At 53.8% G+C, this 17,785-nt stretch overlaps 1 protein-coding gene across 9 annotated transcripts; it reads right to left on the minus strand.

The window, feature by feature from the left end:
- Window positions 1-513: 513 nt before the first annotated feature.
- Window positions 514-14,616, minus strand: LOC141748287 (mitotic-spindle organizing protein 2-like). 9 transcript variants are annotated; one of them, XR_012588960.1, is made up of 5 exons: window positions 14,448-14,607; window positions 14,224-14,369; window positions 3,174-3,373; window positions 2,850-3,052; window positions 514-2,193 (listed from the first exon to the last, which is right to left on the minus strand). XR_012588960.1 is itself a non-coding variant. In XM_074600072.1 (4 exons), exons 1-3 carry the CDS (start codon window positions 14,588-14,590, stop codon window positions 3,213-3,215), a joined length of 450 nt encoding a protein of 149 aa, XP_074456173.1. In that variant the 5' UTR covers window positions 14,591-14,606; the 3' UTR covers window positions 514-3,052; window positions 3,174-3,212. The 9 variants fall into 9 exon arrangements, 5 of the variants coding, with proteins under 5 accessions (XP_074456173.1, XP_074456172.1, XP_074456171.1 ...); XR_012588961.1 differs by having other exon boundaries at window positions 514-1,420; window positions 2,850-3,057; XR_012588962.1 differs by having other exon boundaries at window positions 514-1,420; window positions 14,448-14,606.
- Between the last annotated feature and the right edge of the window lie 3,169 nt (window positions 14,617-17,785).

Genomic DNA, 17,785 nt, shown 5'->3' on the forward strand with positions numbered 1-17,785 from the left:
CCATTCTTACATCATCCACCAAGCCATTACTGCACCACAGAAAGCAGCCAGGCTGGGCTAAAGTGCCCAGTGGAGAACCCCTTGGATCAAGATGCTCCAAAAGCTCAAATCCACCACCAGCTCCAGGGGTGCCTCACCTGCTGCAGATGTTCTGCAGGACCAGGATGCAAGAGCAACATTCAGCTAGGTAGTTGGGAAAGGAGACCAGGACAGTCTGCCCAGGAAACCTGGACACCAGTGTTGCGTGAAAAGGGGCCAAGTGGTTTTGGCAGAAAATAAACCCCCTTGCGTTCTAACCCTCCTCACCGAGGTGGGAGGCTAGGTGCGGCTGGGTTTAAATGCTGAGTGATGCCCAACTCAGCACTATCAGTCCAATCGCGTTTAATACGTATTAAACTATTGTGAATTGGATGCACTAATAGTGGACTGCACCTTCAGGCTAGTGGTGCTCGTGAACTAGCACGGCCACTCTCGAGTCTTTGGTCGCATTCAGTGAGAAACCGAAACGACTAGCTACTTAAACAGTGCAGTTTATTTAAACAACAGATATACAGGTTCTTTAGGATTGCCGGTGATAAATACATTGTCTGCAAAGCATGTGCAAATAAAGATATTGTTAAGTATACAAACGCGCAACAAAATTATAAACAATACAGCCTGGCTATAAATGTAGAGTACAGATTCTCTAGAGAAATTTCTAAGTTTCCCGAGAAAACACTCGGTATAATCGAAGTCTTACCCAAAGGTGTCCCTATGTGGGGGAAGAAAGGCTCAGCCCGTCGACTGATGCCGGAAATCAGCGATGGAATTCTTCACAATGGTGTCTTCCCTGGCATCCCCTCTCTCGGGCTATTTTTATACTATTTTTTTATCTTCAAAGTGGAGTTTGAGTGACTTTAGTCATACGTACTTTTATTATGATTAACGTACTCAAGGAGGAGCGTTCGCACCTCGGAGGCGGATAGCCTCCGGGATGAAGGTGTGTTTTGGTACATTGTGGTGAGCAAAGTTCGCACAAAGGACAGCATTTCATCAAGGGCCTCTGGTTCGTCCGGTAGGTATGGGGACCATCTCGTCCCCATATCTGCTATTCGTCACAAGGGAAGGCCACGGAACAAGCGCGTTCCGTTCCATCCCTCGTGTAGTTTCGCAAACAACCTTGTACAGGGAATCACAGAGGTGGCATTCTCCGTGTGCTAGCTGCGGCTGTATTCTACCTCAGAAGCCTCTTGATTTTATGACTTTCCTTAATGTGTGAACAATGCTGTATTTTTGTATTCTTGGCCAATTCAGTAATTATTCCACAACCAGGAAAGGAGGAACGCCGATCTGCAGGCGGGGGATTGTGCAGCAGAGCTCAGGAGGACGTGATGGGGGCTTGGAGACAGGTAGGCAGGTACAACATAGGAGGCAGCCCAAGCTGCAGAGGGATAAATAGGAGAAATGCAGGTGTGAAACTCGTCACCTTAAGTCTGCTCACCCCTGCTCTAGGGAAAAAGAGCACCAATAATGATTCTTCTAAGGGAAAAAGCTCTTTTTTCACCAGCAAATTCAATTTACAGCTTCCCAATTGCTGTGGCAGAGTCTGGGCTTGGGGGTCTTATTGGGAGGAGGGGAGAAGTAAGTGGACTGTCTTAGAAGATCAGAACAGGAGACACCCAGACCTTGCAAATGAAAAAAATTTAAAAAAAAATAATTTAAAGAGCAGCTTGCAAGCTCTCTGCTTTGAACGCCTTTCCCATGGCACAGCTTCAAGGTGTGTTACTGCAAGCCATAAGCTACACTACTCCCAGTTCTAACCCCCACCCTTGAGAAATCCTGGTCTCCACGGACGGGTGCGTTGGGTTCACACGGCACAGCTGGAGGCCAGAGGGGGGGCCTCAGCCAGGCAGTCAGCAAAGCTGGTGGCACCTCCGTAAAAACATACTGAAGAAAGGACAAAGCACTGGCCAGAACGAGGAAAAGAAATGCGCAGGAAGCAATCCCGCTGACAGCGAGGGCAGAGCAGGAGCGGCAGGAGGAACTCCAGGAGTGGGAGCCGCTTCCCTGCAGCCTGCGGAGGATGCCCTGACGGAGCAGGTCATCCCCAGAGAGGACCAGGCTGTAGCAGATACCCGCAGGGCCCCTGCCACAGCAAGTGGGCGATGGCCACATGCTGTGAACACACCATCTTCCACGCACATCATTAATATTCTGCACAAAAAAAAAAAAAAACTTATGCAAGAGTATTTGTACTCTCCAGTATTCTTTCCTCTTGGTCAGGAAGAGATTTCAGCACCTGTTGAACCAGGTTCATGAGAGTCCTTGAGTCTAGGAAACATCATCTATCCCCCCACAAAGAAGGGAGGCACTTTATCCTAATTAGGGAAATGGATTTCAGTAACAGCTCCTGAGCTACTAAGGCTATCGCAGGCACATCCACCGCCTGGACACGCTCTGGAATGATGAACAGCATCACTTAAGCTCTAACGAACCCACCTACCTGTTTTAGCTACTTGCATGTATCTTACGCTAAATGGTGAAGCTGTTCCCTCCCTTATCTGCCATCATCTCCTCATTTAACCTGGCTCGTTAGGCAAAGGGCTCTGTAACACTTTATAAATGAATAATAGCATCGCCATCATGGGAAGGATTAGATGTTGTGCGATTACACTCTGTGATAGGTCAAACTGGTTTGCAGATTAAGGTGCCAAAACCCAGGTAAGGGTGCACGCGAGGGGAACGGGCAACCGCCCCCTGAAGCACAAGGACAAACCACGACCCCCCACCAGACGGCTGGTTTCCAGGGCAGCCACCGCCACTGCAGGGTGCGGGGACACTAACACATGACCCACCTCAGCACCACTCACCTCGTCATCCAGCCAATCAGGCCTTCTGCTGTCACGACTAGCCTGAACAGATCAAAATGGATTTTAGGGACGGAGGCAGCAAGCGGCACTGGCTTGGTAAGGTGAGTCCGACCCTCTCTGGAGCAACCTGAGCAGTATTCCAGGCTTTTCTAGGCTTCACACCTCTTTCCTTGTCCCAGGAGCCTTCAGGTGACCCCCGCAGCCTGCACTGGCAAAGGCAGTTTTGGAAATAAGAAACGACAGCTCTGTTCCGTGTATTACAAATCATGTTTTTCAGGTTAATACACACAACACACACATTTTTAACAAACATGGTTTATATACATTGTCAAGCACCAAAACAGATGGGTTCCAAGGCCTCATTTAGGTATTGTTGCCTCCTCCGCTGTTCTTCCCAGAAGCTCCTGCTTTCTGCATTCGGCTCGCACTCGGCTGCCGTGGCATCCTCTGGGCAGATCCTTCCCGACTGCTCCTCTCCGCAAGGACCTGGGTCCCGCTGACAGCAGAACTGCTTTTATTTCTCCCTGGATAAACAAACACATACATTAATTTTCAAGTCCTGAGCCTACGTGTCGCCACGCGGCACCTAAGCTGCAAGCGTTCCTTAAGAAGTCATGCAAAAGGCGAAATTGTATTAGGTGTCACAAACGTATCCAGCATCCAACACAGAAAGCGGATTTGTGAATTCGGCTCAACGGGTATCAGGACCACAGAACTGAAACCAGTTGCAGTAGGAGCGTTGTTAGTTTTCACCAAGTTGAACCTACAAAGCAACCAGCCACTTTGTTCTTCAAACGCTGGCTTTTGTTCGGCAGAGGAAGGCCAGCACTGCAAACAGCACTTCAGGGAGAACACAAAGAGCACCCAACACCTCAAGGCTGGGATAAGTGAATCCACGTGCCAGTGCCCACCAGTTTCCGAAGCCTGCAGTCACACTATCAGACCAGAAACCCTTCTCTTCGTGTCACTTCTGGGGCTTGATGAGCAAAAGTTTGGAGAGCAGCTCTGTGGGAGGAGACCTGGGAGTCCTGGTGGACAACAGGATGACCATGAGCCAGCAATGGGCCCTGGTGGCCAAGGCGGCCAATGGCATCCTGGGGGGCATCAAGAAGAGTGTGGCCAGCAGGTCGAGGGAGGTCATCCTACCCTCTGCTCTGCCCTGGGGAGGCCAGAGCTGGAGCACTGGGTCTAGTTCTGGGCTCCCCGGTTCAAGAAGGACAGGGAACTGCTGGAGCGGGGACTGCAAAGGGCCACCAAGATGATGAGGGGACTAGAATACCTCTTGTATGAAGAAAGGCTGAGGGATTTGGGTCTTTTCAGTCTGGAAAAAAGACGACTGAGGGGGGATCTTATCAACACTTATAAATACTTAAAGGGTGGGTGTCAGGAGGATGGGGCCAGGATCTCTTCAGTGGTGCCCAGCAACAGGACAAGAGGTAATGGGCACAAACTTGAGCATAGGAAGTTCCATCTCAACATGAGGAGGAACTTCTTTCCTGTGAGGGTGGCAGAGCCCTGGCACAGGCTGCCCAGAGAGGTGGTGGGGTCTCCGTCTCTGGAGATATTCCAAACCCGCCTGGACGCATTCCTGTGCCACCTGCTCTGGGTGACCCTGCTCCGGCAGGGGGTTGGACTGGATGATCTCCCGAGGTCCCTTCCAACCCCACCATTCTGTGATTTCCTGACGTTTTCTGGGGATTCCGGGAGCTCAGACTCCTACACAGGACCTACTCACAGATTTTTCCTGCTGCCTTCAGAAGATAAGAGCTATCCTTCCACAGGCACAAGGGACCATCTCTGAAAGGCAAAGGGGCAGCAGAGAGGAGCGATGAGTGCAAGGGCAGATGTGGAGGGTCTTTTCAGTCTGGAAAAGACTGGCAGCCCAGCCCGCGGGGCTCAGCCAACTCTTCCTGGCAGCCCAGAGAACTGCTTTGGATGAGAAGTAGGACTTGCATCGGGAAAAAGAATAAAAGAAACATGAGGCAAAAAGGTCACAGATTTTACTAAAGATCATAGAATGGCTTGGGTTGGAAGGGACCTCTAAAGGCCATCTAGTCCTGTAGTGAGCAGAGACATCTTTAACTAGATCAGGCTGCTCAGAGCCTCATCAAGCCTGACCTTGAATGTCTCCAGGGATGAGGCCTCCACCAAAGATAACGAGCTCCAGGAAGTATCATAAAGAGTTAGTAATAATAGTGAGAAGGAACCAAAACACTGAAATGCAGTGAGCTGTAGTTACACGCATGCAGTTAAAATGAAGAGTGACGTTTTAGCAATCATTATCAGAGCAACTTCCAGAATACCAACAGCTCCTCCAGACGCTGGAGTCTCCACAGGCATGGTTTGGAAATCACCATCTTGGATCATTTGTGCTACAGACAGTGCACAGCCTGGAGGTGTATGTTTGTTTGACTTACCAAACCATCCCGTCTCCTTGGAGAGGCTGCCTGAGAACAGGACTCGCGTCAACGCCACAAGTTAACACCAGAAAGACAACCTGAGAACTTTGAAATAAAGAGTATGTGGCCCCTTCACGTCCGCGAAATCTGACAGACTGCGGTGGCGAAAGAAATACATTCACTTATCCCAGCCACGTCAGGTGCTCTTAAAAGAAGCCATCATTGCAAACCACACCAGTGATGCGCCAGCAGCTCCCAGCCCAAGCCAGCCCGCCCTGCCATCGTTCTGTGTAGCTCAGGCACCGAAGCGGTTCCGCTAATGCAGGTATTGTCCAGCAAAACAAACAAACTGCACAAGGGCAATACACGATCTCACGACATTCGAGGGAAAAACGGGCAGGAACCAAAAGCATTATAGGTCACCACGATGCTTTTAGCAATCCAGGACATGTCTACAGGTGAATGCCCTCCCCTGGGTGACATGCATCTGCCCAGTAAGAGTGCAGGTCCTCAACCTGCGTACCACAACTCCAACCATGTCCACACACAAAGCAACTGCACCATTAAGTGCTACTGGGAGTCAGGCCCTTGGTCTACCGACCTAGTTGAAGCCACTTGGGGAGAAAGAACCACTTGGATGAAGAGAAGCTGCGTTCAGACAAAGCACATGCCCCCCATCCTCTTAGCCTCAAAATCACGCTAAAACAAGGCAGTCACTTCATAAAAAAACAACTATATTTTTGGAAGCACCCTGTCTCAACCCATGAACCAGTCAAGAATAGCTCATGAAGGACAGGCATGGTTTGTGCACTTGTACCGGTTAAAATGCTGTCAGAGACAACAGGTTCAATTAACTCAGAGCACAAAAGAAGTCAAACGACCACAAACTCTCTGCAGTTCAAGTACCACAGACCAACAAAAGGATTCCACTGACATTTTCCTTGGTGACAGAGGATGTCCTTGTCGTGGATGTGTCTGGCTGCCATAGAACAACCACAGCCCAAATAGCTACGGATGCATTAACACTGATCATCCCTCACATGACCCAAGGCCAAAAGGCTACAGCCACCTCCAGGAGAAGACCACCTCCAGGAGAAGACCACCTCCAGGAGAAGACCACCTCCAGGAGAAGACCACCTCCAGGAGAAGACCACCTCCAGGAGAAGACCACCTCCAGGAGAAGACCACCTCCAGGAGAAGACCACCTCCAGGAGAAGACCACCTCCAGCTACTGAGGCAGGAGTCTGCAGGGTGGCGCAGGGCGAGAAGAGAAGGAAGGGAGGAAGAAGCACCTTCTTGTGTCAAGCAGGAGGCCAGTGAAGACCGATCGGGTTTAAGAAAGGAACCCCAACCCCAAACATGCTTTCAGAAGGGGAAATCTAAAGCTCTTCTCTTTCAGTCTCCTCTTTACTCAACCTACTGCTTTTCCCAAGGGATCCTTTCCTGCCTCTGTGGGACTATAGATTCAGATTTTCCTCCTACTGGTAAAAAAAAAAAATAAAAAAAAATAATAAATACATTGCTATTGGTACATTTGCTTGTAAAACAGCCAGGGATATCAGGGCTGCAACAATCTCAAAATATCTCCCGTACTGCATGTTGGCAGTGACTGTGGGCTACAGCAACCACGAGAGTACTTTTAAATTCTCCAAAATCCTGCTCTTGCCACACAGCAGGGCTTACGCAGGGCGCAGTAAACCACCCTGCCTTACCAGACAAGCAAAGACTCAGTTTTAGGTGTGAATAAAAAAAAAAAAAAAAAACCAACGAACTGAGAAGAGCGGAAGTCCCTCCACTTTGCAGTCACTGTGTATTACCCAGAGGACTAAGGAGACACCTTTCGCCCCTTTACCAGACCTGCGCGCAGTGACGGGATTCGCCTCAGATCTCACCACCTCCCGGCCATGGAAAAGCCTCAGACACAGCCAGAGCTCACTCCCCAAAGCCGTCCCAGTGTGTGACTGCGGCTCATGACACCCAATCCTTTGCAGACTGCCAGGTTTGCCCTGCAGAGTCGTGCTCGCGTCCCTACATAAACGTAGATGTGGTGGTAATTTGTAAACACTCTCTACAGAGCCAAACCATCACCCCTGCTAACGCAGCCGCCCTGAGAAGCCAGAGTAATGCGGGCAGGTAAGATTGGCAAAATATGTCTCAAGAAATCCAGCTGAATTGGTCTAGAACAAAGGAAGAGGAAAAAATATGAAGATGGTTTTCAAATGCACTTTCCAAAGCAGGTCACCAAGACCTTAAGTATGCATTGAGCAGAGGGTCATTATTTAAGCACATTTTCTCTTGCAATCAGCTCACCTCAAGAGGATTTGGAGAAAGAAGAGAACACAAAGTAAGTGGAGACCTACACAGGCCCACAAATCACCAGCACAGAACTTACACCGTCCTCTTCTCCAGCAAGCGTGCTGCTTCATAGCGGGTCAGGTATTCAGCCGTGTTACAGACACCACTACGAAAGCAAGCTTACGTCAGCGAAGTCTCAGATCCTATTCGAGATGCTGACAAGCCTCCTTAGGTCCTCAAACATCTCAGAAATAGTTTAAGAAAAAAAAAAAAAAGGAATATAAAACTTCTTGCCCCGTGTAATTACCATGCCCATCATTTCACAAAACAAGAATAAAGGCCTCTAATTCAAAAGGCCTGAACTCTAGTGCTTACAGCAGAGAGTTACCAGGAGCCAGAGCCGCAGGACAAAGGCCTGGAAGGGAAATGAACTGCTCTTTAGTCAGTTTCGGAAATGCACTTACCAGGGTGATACTGATGGAGTACTGGAAAAAAAGCTGGCTATGAGTGAAGCAACTATGTAAGAAAACCCCGATCAGGAGTGTATCACCCCTTTGATTAGTCACGTAAGTCACCTATAGATCACGCTGTGGATTTATATTTTTTCCCAGGGGAGACATACAGACCACGAAGCGTCAGAGTACAACACTTACTGGTGTGTGGCACAATTTAAGAACACGTTGCTATCAGTTAGATCCCACGGATATATTTAATCTACAACTAAAGCACAATAGCCAACAGGAAAATACCCTGGATGATGTATAAAAACCAGATTAAATACATTTAATAGAAATCCTTAGCATCCCTTGGGGGATACCCTCTGCCATATCTGAGCTCCACATAAAATAATCCTTACGAGCTACCTCATCTCCTTAATACCGAAGTCTGCAGTGCAAATCCCACGTCAAGATGCAGCCTGAGATAACGCGAGGCTGCGGAAGCAGAGGGCAAGTACAGGAAGAATGCGAAGAGCCATCAGCCAAGAGCGATGGTGGCATTACTGTGGGCCCTTGCGGCAACAGCCGCCACCCCAAAGGGCTGACAGCGGGCAAAGCCAAGCAACACAGAGAAAGGGCGAGAAACAAGCAGGGAGAAAAAGGGATGAACGGGGAAGGCTACAAAACACAAGGATGGCAAGAGGAACACACGGGGAGGACAACGTTGGCAACAAGGTGCAGAGCAGACAGAGGGATATTTAGGAAATAATCAAACCGCAACACTTAGAAGATACCTCGATCATACCTAAGTATCTGCGCAGGAAGAAAGTAGCCACAAATGCAGGGGCAGAAAAGGACTTACGATTCTCAGAAGTGTATTTTTCCACACAGACAAGGAAAACCCACCCCGTGGAACTCTCCACTGAGCCCATGGCTGGTGGCGGCTCCGAGGCATTTCCAAGAGGCACCCACGTGCGATGCAGAGTTTCCCGGGGCAGGAAAGCATCTGACCCTCGCTACGCACAACAGGAGGCTGCCACGGTGCCTCGCAGCCTTAAAATCCATAGATGGGGCGAGAGGCCCACAGTGGAGACAGGATTTTTGAAAAGCAAGCTCACTTTAGCAGTACATTTACTACAGGAAATCAGCTGGGGCAAAGCGTTGGGAAGTAACTTGGCGGAAGACACTTGGGCTGGGGAAGCGAGGAACGTGGAAAAACCAGCTGGAGCGCACAGAGCGAGAGAGGCATCAGAGAATATTCATCAGCCTGGGGAAAAAGAGCAGGGCATTGACATGCGCACGACGACAGAGAGGGAGAAAACTGCGGGGAAACCACCAGGGGCTTGAGGGCTGGCTGACGGGAGCAGAAAGCATGGAAATAATATGTAAGGAAGTGGCATATTTAGCTACCCAGAGGCAACCCATACGCATGCCCAGCGTATGGCCAGTAGGCCAAAACCACCACCACCACCACTGTCCTAACGGGATGCACACCCCCTCCTCGCATGCGCAGAAAGAAATTGCCTGGATATCCTTCCGCTTTAAAATCAGCTCTTTCCCACCCAAATCATCAACTGCTGAGGAACTGTTTGAAACGCAGCCTGCCTGGAGTCCTATCCAGCTAAACATGCCGGCCAGACACTCCCATACTCAAACACATTTTGATTTTTTTCGCCAGCTATCATGACTTCAGCTACCAGCAAACACAGCTCCATGCAGAACACCGTGGCTAGATCCTACAGGGAAAATGCAAAATGAAGTCACTTGTGTTAGACTCCCTGCTGCTTTGCCTGTAAAAAAGCTAGAATAACCAGCGGGGGGGCACCCCCCACCCAAACGGTGTTGTTCAGAAGTGCTCTAACAGCTTTTTTTTTTTAAAGCTGCTTTAAAAAAAACCTCCTTGCACCACGATGGGCCAAGGAGCCTGAGGCCATATCTCATCCTTACTGATAAGACTCTAGCAGAGCGCTCTTAACGGATCTTTAGTGAAACCTGGATTACTTGAGCCACACGCCTGTCTGCTGACAAAGGAGGAAGCACAGGAGGAAGAGGAGATAGGCAGAGCTGAAGGGCACTGCGCGAAGCAGCTTGGCAAGCTTATATTTCTTTGTATCAGCGCAAGGAGTTCGGGCGTTATCAGCAGCCGCAAGTCCCAGCTACACAGAGGAGGCACCTCCTGTCTCCGAACGCCTGGTCCTGCGTGATAGCTGCACCATCCCCCTCTTAAACGGAAGCAGCCTCTTCCAACAAGAGATGGTGGGGCCGATGGCAGGAGGTTCCCCTTCCCCGCCACAGCTCCTGAAGGGAATGGAGGCAAGGCAAGCCAAACGCTCCCACAGAACACATCCAGCCCCCGTCACCCAGTCACTCTACACTCACCCAGCTCCAGAACGATGGACTTGGACTGTGCCCAGAACTAGACAGCTCAGCAAAACGGGGAGCGATTCCTCCCCCTCCCCTTCAGTTTGAGCTAGCTGGTTGTTTCCCCAGTTTAAGGGGAGAACAATCACTCTGCTGAAGATATGCTGATTTTAATGGGATCTTTTACTTCAGCAATGCACTTTCCCCCTGGGGCTATAGTAAAACAAGCTCCTGTCTTGAGCTAGATAGCTCAAATCCTCATTCAGCCTAGAGCAGTCCAGTGAAACAGAGACAAGGCTGGCACTGATGGCCCAGTTCTGCTTTAGATGGTGACCAATTTCCACGAAATGCGAGATCTCTCTAGACACCTGTCTGTTTTCACGAGCTTCAGCCAGCAGTCCTACACATCTTCCTCCAGGCACATCGCTCCAAGCACGCAGTTAGACATAAGCCAGCCAAAACTCGCACAGAGCTGCAATTAAAGCTGCAAAAGCTCGCTCGCTTGCACTTGATGCCCAACTTAGGTCAGGCAGGGCACTGAGCTAACATCGCCCCCCCTCTGCCTAAATCACAGCAAGCGCAGGCATCCGCCTTCCAGCCCAGAGGCTACAGAAATGGATCCTACAAGGAGAGCTGGACAAAGCGTGTCCTCTTCTCGGCATCAGTGCGATATTACCGGTACTTGGTATACTCACAGACACGAGGACGCAGGACTAAGGTTGCGATAAGCCACCGCTTAAGTTCTGCCCGAAGAATTTTCTGAGACAGTTAAGTTTTCCAACGTTGATTTTACTCCCAGAGGAGCTGGCTGCTGTCTAACATCAGCGGGTGCCGGGTGACAGTAAAGTCACTTGGGCTGACAGAAAGTAAGAAGAAAAGTTTTCATTCAAAGTGAGATACAGCTCTAATGCAACATGAGCTTCCAGAAAACAAAAAAAAAACAAACAAAAAAAATCCAACCTGACATAGCTGGGAAGACCAAACCTTCTGGCAAGGCGTAAAAGTGCTGCCCACCAGAGTTTGGTCAGGACTGAGGGAGAGGAGGCCAAAGTGCCACCTTATCACCATTACCAGCACCAGCTTTGCAAGCAAAAAAAAAGCTCAGAAAGCAAATCCACCTTCAGCATTTAATGTCCTACCATACATCTGCAGCAAAACTGTGGCTTGATGGGCACGACCCTCCTTTCTCAGTAAGCTGCATGTGATCCGGTGATCTCAGAGCACCGACTACCCCGAAGATGCATTTTAGCCTTGGGAAATAAGGCAGCAAAGTGAAATAAAGGAGCAGCAGGAGACGCTGAAGGCCAAACTAACACCGTGAATGTTTACCACGAGGTAGCACCATCTTTCTCCAAACTTCGCTACACCTCAGTTCCGAGGGCTCGGCACAGGATTGCCTTTTAGGGCATCAACATGTCCATTTTAAAGGGAAACTATGGAGAGGGATGTCTGGCCGGAGACACTAGGACTGCAACCTGACTCAGGCACCGTCTTGGACCAGGAGATGCCCTGCTAGAGGCGCAGCATGAGCGTCCTGGACCAGTGCAGTACAACCGAATGCAGCTCCCATGGCAGATACCAGTTCCTGGAAACCCCCAGCCCCTCTAAGGCGCTAGCAGCACCTCAGGCTGGGAAGAGGGAACGGTTAAGGGCATATCAGCTTCACCTTAGGGTTTCTAGCTTCTCCTCTTGAGGAATTTAATGCTGATTGACGGACAAGTTGCCATCTAACCATTTCAAATCTGAGCTGGCCTACTGCCAGCCAAAACTAGCCTGGGGCAGTGGCCCGGTGCTACAAAAATCTCGTTTTTACAGGAAGTGCCACAGAAACAGCATTCATGAGAGAACAAAAACTAATCCAGACTAACAGACAGATGGGAACAAAAACCTTACCAAAGTTCCTTCATAGTCCGAGTGGCCCATCACACCTGAAGCACCAACAAAGGAGGAGAAGAGAGAGCAAAATTTAACAGCACCTTTTGTTCAAAATCACGGCTCTTTTGGGATGTTTCCTCTCAACATGGTACCAGAACAGCCCACTGCTGCTTACTTAAAATTCCACGTGCCATACCTCTCCCGTTTTGCCCAGGAAAGAGCAGTCAGCCGGGTGTCTTCATTTTCCCCTGTGCGTACTTAGAGTCACACAGAATCACACACACAGAAACTTCAGAGTTGGAAGGGACCTCTAGAGATCTAGTCCAACTCCCCTGCTAAAGCAGGATTGCCTGGAGCACATTACTCAGGACTGCATCCAGGCGAGTCTTGAAAGTCTCCAGAGAAGGGGACTCCACAACCTCCCTGGGCAGCCTGTTCCAGTGCTCTGTCACCCTCACTGTAAAGAAGTTTTTCCGTGTATTTGAACGGAACTTCCTATGTTCTAGCTTGTGCCCGTTGCCCCTCGTCCTGTCACTGGGAATCAATAAAAAGAGTCTGGCACCATCCTTATCAATCACATGCGAGGCTGTTCTCATCACCCTAACCAACTTCTCTGCAGGTAATTCTTGCCATCCAGCCTGGCCTTGAACACCTCCAGGGACGGGGCAGCCACAGCTTCTTTTTGCAACCTGGGCCAGGGGCTCACCACCCTCACAGCAAAGAATTTCTTCACAACATCTCATCTAAATCCCCCTTCTTTCAGTTTAAAGCTGTTCCCCCTCATCCTATCTCTACCTGCCCTTATAAAAAGCCCCTCTCCTCTTCATCCTGAGAGAGGAAGGGAGAACAGGACACGACAATCCAACTTGACTCCAGCCATGCCTAGGCTCCCAACGGGTGAAGAAGGGCACCCATGTTACCGGCACCGTGGTGCTGAGGCGTGGGGCCAGCCGAGCTTTCAGCGTGTGATTTCGTCCCTGGCAACCCCAGACAAGGATCACAGAACCTCGGTGCCTTGGCCATTGCCCCTTTCTGTTGTGTTTTTGAATCCAAGAGAAAAGAGAGTCCTTTCACCGCGGATTCAAGCTTAGTGACAGCAGACTTATTTTAGTTACCTCTTTTCAAACCTTGCAGCAGTAATCCACAGAGGTTGCAAGCTACCAGCCAAAAGTCACTTCAGGAAGTTCGGAAAGTGAGCAAAAGTTTTATTAGAACCAGTTTGGAAAAAAGTAAAATAAAATTTTATATATATACACACACATATGGCACATCTCCGAGGCTGTAACTGCTGCTGTCCACCGATATTAAAGCAATAACGGATGACGGACGCATCCCAGGGTGGTGGCTATTCCAGCCCACAAGCCCCGTTTCGTGTCCCGGCTGAACACGATGGCAACCGCTGGCCGAGCGGCACAAGCCACCGCAGCGCAGGGGCCGCATCGCAGCCCCCCTCGTGTTTTCCGGGGATTCCCAAGGTACCGCAAACTTCACTTTTCTTGGCATTAGCTCCGAGTGAAGCAGCACCGTGTAAATCGAGGTACCGAGGGCTCGGGTTCGCTGGAGGCCGAGGCACAACACAGCCCGGTGGCTGCAGCGGTCCCCCCCCAGTCCCCCCATCCCCGCGCTGCAAAGAAGAATAAAAATGAAGGAAGCGGGGGGCGGGCGGGGGGCGCAGGCCGCGGGCCTCTCCCCGGGCCTCACACCGAGCGGGCCCCCCGCGGCCCGGCCGAGCCCCCCCGAGGGCCGGCCCGCCCGGCCCGCGGCCCCCTCCCCGCGGCGGGGCGAGCGGTGCGGCCGGCGGGCGGCGTGGGGAGGCCACGGGGCGGCGGGCAGGCCCGGGGCGGCGGCGGGCGGGCCCCGAACCGCGGCGGCCGCAGGGCGGAGGCGGGGGGCAGCGGCGCGGGGGCCCGGCCGTCCTCGGGGGGCTCTGCGCGGGGAGACATGGGGATTAGGGCCCGCCGCCGCCCCCCCGCCCTCCGCCCGCCCCGGCCCCGGCGCGCCGCCTACCTCGGGTGTCGGCGGGGAGCGGCGCCGGCGCGGCGGGGGGGCCGCCCTCGGGTCCCGGCGGCAGCCGTTGACCCGCGCACATCGACTTCAGCACCTGGAAGACGGCGAGCGGCGCCACGTTCATGCGCAGCAGGTCCAGCAGCACCCTGCAGGGACACCCGTCAGCAGCGGCGGCGGCGGCACCGGAGGCCGCGGCGGCACCGAGGTTCACCCCCGCCACTCACCGGAACACCTCCGGGTCCAGCCCGCTGCCCGCCGCCTGCGCGAGCTCGAACAGCTCCGCCTCCTCCGCGCTTAGCAGCTGCTTCCGCCGCAGCCGCGCCTCCGCCATCGCCGCCGCCGCCATCCCCGCCGCCGCCTCCGACATGGCGGCGCCACGCCCCCGCCCCCGCGCGGCCTGGCCACGCCCCTCACGGGCCGGCCCCCTCGCGGCCAGGCCCCGCCCACTCACGACTCGGCCTCGCCCCGTAATGGCCCCGCCCCGCCGCAACCCGGGCCCGCCCCTATGGCCACGCCCCCTCGATGCCAGACCCCGCCCCCTCGTGGCCCGGCCCCGCCTCCCGGTTCCCCCCGGCCCCGCCGCAGGGTCCGCCCCGCTCCCGCCCCGCCGAGGCCGCGCTGGGCCCGGGCAGCCCCGGCTGCTCCCGCCCGGGTCCGGCAGGTGGCAGCCGCGCTCCGGCCGCAGCCGAGGCCCGCCCGGCGTGGCTCCCCGGCTCTCCCGCCCGCCCCCGCGGGCTCCTCGGCTGCCCCCAGGCCCGCCCGGCGGCCCCCGCGGTGGTTCCCGGCCGCCTTCCGCAGGCCGCCCTGCGTGCCCGGGGTGGTGGGAGGGTGCCCCTCGGTGCTCCCCCCGCGCCTCCCCCTCTCTGCAGCCCCCTCTCAGGGCTTTCCTGGTCGCTGCTGGACACCTGCCCCGGGCCTCCGAACCGCAGGGGCTGGCGCTGCCCCCCCCCCGGCCGCCTTCTGCAGCTCCCCCACCAACCACCGCATTTTTGGCTGAGCAAAACTGCGGCGTGTCTTTATTCCTACGGGAACAGCCACGAGAGATACATGGCAGGGAGACCACATAGAACCACATAATGGTTTGGGTTAGAAGGGACCTTAAAGCCCACCCAGTGCCACCCCCTGCCCTGGGCAGGGACACCTCCCACCACACCACCTTGCTCCAAGCCCCATCCAACCTGCCCTTGAACACCTCCAGGGATGGGGCACCCACAGCTTCTCTGGCCAACCTGGGCCAGGGGCTCACCACCCTCACAGCAAACAATTTCTTCCTCACATCTCAGCTAATTTCATCAAATCCCCCCTCTTTCAGTTTAAAATGGTTCCCCCTCGTCCCATGGCTCCCCTCCCTGATCCACAGTCCCTCCCCAGCTTCCCTGGAGCCCCTTTAGGGACTGGAAGGGGCTCTAAGGTCTCCCCGGAGCCTTCTCTTCTCCAGGCTGAACCCCCCCAGCTCTCTCAGCCTGTCCCCACAGCAGAGGTGGATCGCACATAGGTGGGTCACAACAAGGATCACAGTCTGTCCCACCTGTGTGTGGGCAGGGGAACAGGTACCCAACGCATGCAGCAAACAAGGACCCCCCCAACCCTCGTGGTGGATTTCTTCTTGTATTTTTCCCACTGGAAGACAGAAATAGCAGGCTGTCCTCCTTATTGCCGTGGCCATCCAAGTGACCTCCTTGTGTGACCACCCAGTGTCCCCCAACTGATTTGGATCCTGTATCGTGGGGACAACTCAGGATGCTGTTTTTAACATCCTGTCACAGAATCACAGAATCACAGAATGGTCGGGTTGGCAGGGACCTCTGGAGATCATCCAGTGCCACAACCCCCTGCCAGAGCAGGGTGACCCAGAGCAGGTGGCACAGGAACGCATCCAGGTGGGTTTGGAACGTCTCCAGAGCTGGAGACTCCACCACCTCTCTGGGCAGCCTGTGCCAGGGCTCTGACACCCTCAGAGGAAAGAAGTTTTTCCTCATGTTGAGATGGAATTTCCTGTGTTCCAGTTTGTGCCCGTTGCCCCTTGTCCTGTCCCTGGGCACCACTGAGAAGAGTCTGGCCCCATCCTCTTGCCCCCTGCCCTTTAGCTCTTGCTGAGCGTTGATGAGATCCCCTCTCAGCCTGCACTTCTCCAGCTGAACAGCCCCAGGGCTCTCAGCCTTTCCTCAGCACACAGATGCTCCAGCCCCTCAGCATCTCCGCAGCCTCTGCTGGACTCTCTCCAGCAGTTCCCTGTCCTTCTGGATCTGGGGAGCCCAGAGCTGGACCCAGTGCTCCAGATGTGGCCTCCCCAGGGCAGAGCAGAAGGGAAGGATGACCTCCCTCCACCTGCTGGCCACGCTCTTCTTGATGCCCCTCAGGAGACCATTTGTCTTGGCCACAAGGGCACATTGCTGGGCAGTGGCAGGGAAGGGCTAATGAGAGGCGATAGCAGTGCTTTGGGCCGCAGGCAGTGCAGTGAATCCGGGTGCGGAGAAGCAGCCGGAGCTGCACACAGACACTCGCCGCGGTCACCTCCCCGGCTGCCCGCCCTGGACAGGCTGCAGCATCTCCAATGCGCTTTGGCTCCCGAGCCAGCAGAGAGCATCTGGCATCGCGTGGGGAAGAAAATTGGAAATGTGGGTCTCGCTTTGCACTGTGGCGAGGAGACGTCAAGCTGAGATTGAAATTCCTCTATCTAAATGGAAATGAGCAGCGCCTCCGCCATCAGGGAGGGCAGGCAGAGACCACAGACACCCCCGCCGCACTGCTGAACGGACTGCAGAGCCGGGGGGGCTGTGATGCCAGAATGTCCCCCCTCCCACCACGAGAGACCCCTGTCTCCTCCCTGCGTCGTGCTGTGGGAGAATGACACTCCCACCTGAGCGACCTGTGAGCGTGGCAAAATCGTCACCTACCGCAGGGCCACCCACCCCCGCGTCCCGGCGGGCGTTCGGCCTGGCCAGCAGATAGACATTTACTGCAGCTGCCACGATGGGAATGAGATGTAGGATGATAAAAGAAGGCTCTGGCTGCTAATGGCCCCGAGCGGGACCAGCCCAGCAGGGACAATTATCGCTGCGCTGATAACGGGAGCAGCTGCTGCCAGCAGGAATTGCCATGCAGGGTGCCTGCGGGGCTGGCAGAGCCAGAGACACAGAGCCCGGGGTCGCCCCCGGTGATGGACCTTTCAGAGGGACCCTCAGCCGAGCGGGGCAGCGCGGGGTCTGCGGTGCAGAGGGGACCAGGCGACGTCCCCACACTTGCTCTCCTGCCTGCTCTGGTATGCGCTGGGCTGCTGCCTTTGGGACCGGCTGGAAGTCCAACGCAAGGACGAGAGCCCTCCCCGTGAGGGTGATGAACTCCCCAGCCCTTTCTGGTCCCACATGGACCGCTCACCCTAGCCTGTGGCATCTGGGAGCGCAGCTACAAGTCACAGCAGAAGGGGGCAAGATGCTTTTTAGCTCAGCCCCTCTCTGGAAAAGAGGAAAACCAGGAGTCTCAGCCTGTACCTCCTCCTTCCCATCCCCAGCCAGCTCCAGCTGGTCACCAGCATCACAAACAGGGCTGGAGAGCTTCCCAG

Source organism: Larus michahellis, chromosome 9 (assembly GCF_964199755.1).
Source record: "Larus michahellis chromosome 9, bLarMic1.1, whole genome shotgun sequence".
Taxonomy (NCBI): Eukaryota; Metazoa; Chordata; class Aves; order Charadriiformes; family Laridae; genus Larus; species Larus michahellis.